The sequence below is a fragment of the Ammospiza nelsoni genome, chromosome 8 (genome assembly GCF_027579445.1).
Source record: "Ammospiza nelsoni isolate bAmmNel1 chromosome 8, bAmmNel1.pri, whole genome shotgun sequence".
Lineage (NCBI taxonomy): Eukaryota > Metazoa > Chordata > Aves > Passeriformes > Passerellidae > Ammospiza > Ammospiza nelsoni.
Genome location: NC_080640.1, coordinates 7,802,265 through 7,809,924, shown reverse-complemented (window position 1 = coordinate 7,809,924; position 7,660 = coordinate 7,802,265). Strand labels below are relative to the sequence as shown.

Below are 7,660 nucleotides of genomic sequence, written 5' to 3'. Positions count from 1 at the left end.
TTCCTGTGCACTGCTCTGATGTGTTAGGTAGAGCAGCTCTTGAAGCTGTCAAATCACTCTGTGCAGCCATTTCCTCCTGCCTACACTCTTGCTTTACCAATGTGTCAGAAGGCCAAGGCAGGTCTATATATCCCTGTCCAGAAGCAGTGCAGAGCTGGGCCCCTTGCACTTAATGAGCCCAGTAATATCTGTCCCAAGGAGAAAGGAAAGGGCATAGGAAGCATTTGTTTCTCTTAATATCCTTGCAAAGAGGTCAAGCACAATGCTATTCTTTTTTCCTCTCTCTCCTCTTCAGCCACTTACATTGTTCTCAACAGAACTGCAAAACCACTGGGCTGGATGCTGTAAACAGTACTGAGCATCCTTAAGTGAGGAGGATTTCTGCAGTGAGGCTTCATTGATCCCAGCCTGCGTGTGTGCTTGGGGGGAGGGAGCAGAGCATGGTCTCCGCTTTATTCTTGTCCTCAAAGTTTTGCAGATATCCTGAGCAGCTGGAGAAGTCTGTGTTTGGGGGCTGTTTTGCTTTATCTATTCCACTCTCTCACAACAGCAACCACGGAGAACTTTAAATATGCGGCTTTACCTAATGAATGGAAATGTATCAACATTTTATACAGGGGCCTAAGTTTTGATAGTAATAGTCTAGAAGCTTTATACTTTATTATAATAAAGTATTATAATACATAATATACATAATTATAATATATATACTATATAATAGAAAGATATAATATACTTATATATTATAATACTTTTTACTTAGTCTATTTCTCTTTCTTACTACAATGGATATATTTTTGGAAGGCTTTGTTCACACAGCCTTCTACATCATTACCTTGTAATCTCATTATGTTTTTATTCAGTAACTTGCAACTTTTGAGAACTTATCCAAACGCTTTTAAGTTCTAAATCTGCCCAAGATGGTTCAGTACATTAGTTCTTTAAAAGTGTAAATTATTTCTGTGTCAAGAACAGAAAGGATGAAAGGTGTAAAATGTTACACTTGCAAGAAAAGTGGAACTTACAGATATGCATGTAAAGATGAAAGGATTGACAGATCTGACTTCTCTCAGCCAGATTTGTTAACTTCTTCTGACACCAAAAAATCCCATCAAATGAGCACAGAAGAGAACCAATATTGGCATTTTTACATCATTCTTTTCCTAGATTTATGAAATTTCTATTGCATAGCTGTGGCATACAGCAGCCAAAAGTAAAGTTTGCTTTCCTTCATTTTCATAGCATGTTAGTTCTTAGCCAGGAATCAGTAGTGCAATATTTCTTCCTTGATGCTCTACATCTAGAAACCTTTCTAGTTGGGCTTAGATTTTTATTTATGATTATTTATGCAGTAAAAGTACTATCATGCTATTCTCTGCACCTCTTACAACCATACTAGTCCTTTTCTGTTGGCCTGTTTGGGCTGTTTTGTTTGGTTTTGATTTTGGTTTTATGCTTTTGAATAGATCTCTTTCCTGGTAAAGGATTATTGAGATCTTGGCTTTGCTGTGAAAGGTAATTTCAAAAGTTTTGAAAGTTAATTTCAAACATTTTCAAAAACTTGGCTGATTTCTGTAGATCTGAAACAAAATCTTCCTTTAGTCTGAGGAAAAAAAATGGCTCAGATGGCTTTAGAACTTTTTTGGTTGGTTTGAAGTAACTGAGAAAGTGGAGAAGGAATGTATCTCCCTGTCATGGTGAGCAAAACTATTTCTTAAAGTGTTTCTGTATTAAAGAATATTCTTGAACTGACTTTATGTCTTGGACTGTGATCTCCTTTTAACAGCATTTCTGGTCCCATAATAGTATTGAACAGAGGACAGTTGTTCAGCAGCCTTAATCACATGTGATATTGTACAATTAGCAGACTGTTCACAAAGGCTTCAGCCTCGGCTTTTTATCATAAAACATAAAGCAGTAACACAATTTCCCTTTCCTCTCTTTGCATGAACTCACCAATTCATTACCAAACACATACAAAGAGATGTCTAATAGCTCAGAAACGTGTCTGATGCAGGACAAAGAAATAATCTATCTCAGCTCAGGTAGGAAGACAATGTACTCCTGGACTGAGAGCAACTTGTGGACCTCCTTAAACCCTCTGGAATTAAACTGGGAAAATCACTTTTCATCTCGGTTTTCCCCGCATACTTGATGGGGCTATTCCCTCCATTAAGACTATAAACTCCTTCAGTCACAGACTCTTTTTCTGTGATGTTTGTACTTTGACTTTGACATCCTGATTTTTTTTCAAATAAAGCTCAAATGGCTGCTGCTGGATGTTACTGTGTCCTTTACCAGAGTACGATGGACTTTGGAAAGTCAGATGAAGGTTTAATGGTGTGCTTGGGAAAACAGGTTAAACCAAAACCCAAACAAATTCCTATGGGCTTCAAGGGTAAAAGTTTAGGAATCTGGGGAGGGGTTGATTTGGATACGATTCCACACTAATGGAATTGGACCCATTTAGAGAGGGTACCAGGAGACGAAATTAAATACCCTTTCTTCATCTGCTTGAAACAGAGACATCACATCATACATTTCCAATTTCAGTGTTAGGAAAAAGTTTCTGACTGATGGTAAAATGAAAACAGGTTACAGTAGAGTTGAAAAAGGCTGTGGAAGGAACACTTAAAAAACCCAAAAGGACATTTTCAGCAACTTTAACACAAGGATTACTTTTGTATTGCTCCGTTTTCAAAGGCAGCAACTTTGTGACTGCTCATCATGCTATAATCAGGAGGCAAGGTCTTGATTCGAACCTTAAATTTGGAGGATGAAGTTGAGAGGGAAGATGTGTGCTAATGTCTTTACCAACAATTCAATGGGTGAAGGCACGGGTGGTATGGTAAGGTCTTTGGAATGAGACTTAATGCGTCTACTAACTTTGGGTAGCAGGTTTGTTGCAGAGCCCAGCCAGTTTGACCCCTGAAGCAGACAAGTGTCTGTACCAGCCTGAGTTTCTGAACTTTGGGGTACAATAACAGGTTCAAGGGGGGATGTGGGTTAGCGGTTCGGGAAGGCTGGACCTTCCTAGTGCCTCAGCTGATGGGAAATGCAAAAGGGAACCATGAGGCCGGGAGTTTAGGATAACAGGAGCCTGCGCCCTGAGAAACCTCGAGAGAGAAAACCTATCTTCCTTTACTCGAATAAAGTTGCAGGACTCCTCTGTCTCCTTTATGGACTCTGGCTTTTCATAGCGTGACTTTCTATACAGAGCAAACCTTAGGAAGGTGAGGTTCCCCAAACAAGCTGTGCCATCTCTCCTGCTACCAGCCGGGAGGAGTTCAAGGCAAAGTGCCTCTGAACTTTGCAGGACCTGAGGCGAGCAGAGGAACCAAGGCAGCAGAGCAGGGAACATCCGAGCCTCCGGCCGCTCTGCCAGGAGAACGGGGCCCCCAAGGAGCACGGGACGGGGCGGGCTCGTCTCGGGGGTCCGGGCTGCATTCCCGCTGCTGCTCCATTCCCGGTGCCGCTCCAGCTCCCCCCGGCTCCTGTTCTGGAAGCGTGGGCGGCAGAGGCGGCCGCGGGAGCCTCGGGCGGGCGGTCAGCCCGTCGGACCCCCCTCCCAGCGAGGGACGGATCCACGCGGGCCGAGGGGCGGGAGGCGGCTCCGAGCGGCGGTGACAATTAGCCTTTAAAAATGGCTGCTTGGAAGCTGTCAGCTGGGACGCGGAGGGGCTGCTAACCCTCCTCTCGTTGCCTTCCGCCTCCCTTCCCCGCAGGGCTAATAACGGAGCGGGGATAAGAGCTCTCCAGCCTTTCCCCGCCCCGCCGGAGCGCGATGCCGTAGCGGCTCCGGGCCCGGCCGCCCTCACTTCCCAGCTGGCTGCCTGGCGAGAGGACGGCGGCCCCCGCCTCCCTCGCTCCTCCTCGCCGCCGCTGCGTGTGTGCCGCGGGCACCGGGATACAAAGGAGAAGGGGGAGCCGCGGGATACATGGTCCAGGGTGGCGTGTGCGCGGCCGTGGGGGCATATCTGGCGAGGAGAAAACACAAGGTCAAGAGGCAGCTCTCCTCCTCCATGGAAGAAGACGGGAGCGATGAGCCCTGAGGAGGACGACGAGGAGAAGGGGCGGATGGCTGAGGGCTGCCGGGCTTCCCCTCGGGAGTGACGGGGCGCGGAGGGCTGAAAGGGGCCGGAGGAGGCAGCGCTGGGGTCGGGAGGGAGGAGGAAGCGGGGGGTTTGAATCTCCCTGGCTGGATTAACTCTCCTCAGGGGAAGCTGCCATCGCCGGCCGCGCCTCGGCCCGCGGCCCCCGCGGCCAAGATGGACCTGGGCAGCGGCGGCCGGAGAGCGGGAGCTGCCCCCGCGGGCCCGGCCGCTTGGAGACCTTTCCCCTCCGCCTGCTGCTGCTGCTTCGCCTCGCTCCTGGATGTGAACAGCTGGCTGCTCTTCTACGGCTTCCTCTACCTGGCCCTCTATGCCCAGGTGTCCCAGTCCAAGTCCTGCGACAAAATTTCCTGCTTCTCGGGTCATTGTGTCAACTCCACCTGCGTCTGCGACCAGGGCTGGGTGGGAGACCAGTGCCAACACTGCCAGGGCAGGTTCAAGTAAGGTTCTGCTTATTGTGAATTTCTTCTCATCCCTACATCCTTTTCCTGTCACTTTCACTTGCGGTTTTTTGTTTGTTTTGTTTTGCTCGTGTCTGCTATGATTTTGTTCGTGTGTGGTGGAAGTATGTGGCAGAAGTTATGGATAAAATAGGCTCCTCCAGCTCTTAAGAGCACAGGACACAGCTCCGGCTGACTTATCGCTGAAAATAGGCTGCTCCACTTCATGGGAACTGAGAGACGGGAGAAATCGGCCTAAAGCTGTGTCGCTGCTGTCCCTTCTGGAAATGTCATGGAAATGACGTGCACTTCATGGGGCTGTCCAGAGAACAAGGATTAGTAGTGGATTTTAATTACTTTTTCCTCCTGAAGAGTGAAAGGTTTAGCTCCTTCCAGCCTTCCGTTCTTTCAGTTGTTTGAGCGAAGTGGGCATTAGTCAGTTTCATTCAGGACAACACAAGTGCAACTGAGTGAAATATTCATCCCTGGTGACAAGGTTTGCAGGAGTGAGTGGCAAATAGGAAACAGTAACATATTTTTGCGAGGGAAGGCGTACTCAGTCAAGGTGTAACTACCTTCTCATTCTTAAAAGTCACTGTGATACCGAGTCATTGATCAGTGAGAAGGAAGCTTACCCTGACACTTGCTTTTCTCTATGGAGTGGGAAAGAAGACTTAATTTATAGGGCTGTCACTTTCCTCCCGCCCCCTTTGGTATCAGTGTAAAGACTGGCTGTGAAGAATACTGTTTGCTGTTATTTCGCTATATAATCTTGGACAGGGCATCTCATTTCATTCCCTGTAAAACACCCCTTATAAGCAGGAACTCCATTTATTAAGTATGTTGACATACATAGCTAGAAAGTGTTCTAATATCTAACTAATAGCAATACATTGGTGACACTGTGTCTTGGAGAAGTCAAGTTCTTTCTGTCTTTGGGAAACTACTTTTTATAGATTAAATATCAATAACTGTCTGTTTTAAAATTGTGTTTAAATTCAGATTTTCTCTCTGGAGTACTGAAGTTAAGCTGTACAATTTACAAGTCTTTTAAGCATTTAATACTAGCTCCCTCATTCCTAAATAAACAAAAAGTAAATCCAGTAACTTGTTAGTCTGGGAAGTTAAGGAGCAGTTGAAGTCAGACATGTTGGCTGAAGTGAGGTATACAGTGCAGAGAAAGAGCCAAGTTACTGGTATTTGGTGGATATTGCAGCAGTAAGATTATAACCTAGCCATAAAACTAAGACAAGGCAAATATAGTGCATTTCTTTTTTTTTGCCTATGACCCTGGTAATAAGGTTTTAAAGTTGGCCATTTGTTGCGTGTGTGTATTGGATGTTTGGGGTTTGTCCTGCTGTGGAACAATGGGCTGATTATGGAGAGTGATGAGAGGAGGCCCAGGTGAATCTTTTTTGTGTGTGGATCTGCAGAGCTCTTCTTTCCTGGCTATAAAGAGATTACTTGTATCCTTTATTAGTCTGTATTACTCATAACAGACCCTAACAGTGCCAGGACCAAAGTAAATGGTAATTTCTTAAATTTCCAAGCTTGTTGTGAATGAGTGTATTCTCTGAGTTGTTACTGGGCCGTTATCCTGTCCTTACAGGCATTATCTTTGTCATCTTTTAAAACATCTAGTTTTTTTTAACCTTGGTTGTGTTTGTCAAGTGAGGAAGCACAGTGGTTACATTTTCCCTTCTGGTGGAAAGTTAATAATCCATCCCCACCTAGAGGAAGTTCTGTCTGAGTGTTGGAAGGGCTCCTCTCCTGAGCTGAGCTAACGCCGTGTTTAATTGAAGTGCTGTTAGGGGTTTCGGTGAAATCGGAAGATTTCTCATTAACTCCTCTGTGTTTTTACATGCTTAGCTTTAGGAGTGACAGTGACATTTGCATTATGATTTTTCTCACGGGAGTAAGCTGTTGGAGAGCTATTTTTTACTGAGGACACTTTTCATAGCAGTGTCTTTGACAGCTCATCTTTAATCTTCATTCTTGGAAGCAAAGTATACTCTGCACTGAAAATAAGCATTCTAAGATTTAAAGCTTTTCAAGCCCTGGGAGTTGGGGATGGAGTGAAATATGTTAAACGTGTCTTACACTGCTGCAAGCAGCAAATCGGAGTGGTTCTGTTTTGAATCCTGATAATTCAGATGGGTGTGGAATGGGTGATGAGCTCCGTGTATTTCCACCTGAAGAGCTGGAAAAAGAATGTTACTCTGCCTGATGGCTGGGTGATGAGAGACCTTCCCCATCTCTGTGGCAACCGATGCTTTGCCTTATTGCCGCGGAACATTTGCCTTTATTTCCTATGTGCTTTTACCCTTAAGTAGCCAAGGCTGGACTTTTGCAGCAGGGCTTTGTCAGGTCCCGTCGGGTGTACATCACTCATGCTTGTGTCATTAAGGATTATCATGAAGATCGTTTCAGAATGGCAAAGGCTGAAGAGCGTGTTGGGCTGTTAGAGCTGCACCAACAGCCAGTTCGGAGGTTGTAGATACGATCTGCAGAGATGTTAATAGAACCTTGTGTATTACTCTAAACATTTACAGGCTTTCCAAGTCGCAGCTGTTTGAAGTGCCTGCCTGTGTCCCTGTTACCCAAGATGTAAATTGAACTTTTAATGACCTAAATTGGACATGTATAAAACCTGTCACTACAGTATTTGAGAAAAAGCAGATTTTCAAGGCTAGGCTTAAAACACTTGAAAATAAGATTTTTTCCTTTTTCTCATGTAAGTGAGGTATGGTTGTTTTTACTCTCTGGGAATGAGTGACTTGCATTAGCAAGTACCAGAAACATTGTGGTAAGAGGAGAAATGCTCTGCCTGAGGGTGTCTTGGGACCATTAATTCTTTGGTGAGAGATGTGTAGTATTTTTGCCTTTGTTTTATTTCTCTTCTAAACTGAGAAACAGCAACACAGCAGAGAGACATCAAAAATAATTGATCAATCTTCGTAAGCAGGTGTCAAAATTAATTGACAATACTATGGTAACCTTGCCTTTTCCCTTTAGGAGAGCTACTGAGTAAATAAACTGCTTTGCAAATGTTGCTCTGCACTGGATGAAGGAAAGGTGGGTGGGTGGGGAAAATAGGCCAAGAGACTG

At 44.9% G+C, this 7,660-nt stretch overlaps 1 protein-coding gene across 3 annotated transcripts in view; it reads left to right on the top strand.

The window, feature by feature from the left end:
• Nucleotides 1–4,184: 4,184 nt before the first annotated feature.
• ATRNL1 (attractin like 1) overlaps nt 4,185–7,660 on the top strand; it is a 428,690-nt gene continuing 425,214 nt past the window's right edge. For all 3 annotated transcript variants that reach the window (XM_059476726.1, XM_059476727.1, XM_059476728.1), the window contains exon 1: nt 4,185–4,552. In XM_059476726.1, coding sequence (XP_059332709.1) covers nt 4,269–4,552 — 284 coding nt within the window. In that variant the 5' untranslated portion in view covers nt 4,185–4,268. The remainder of the gene's footprint in view (nt 4,553–7,660) is intronic.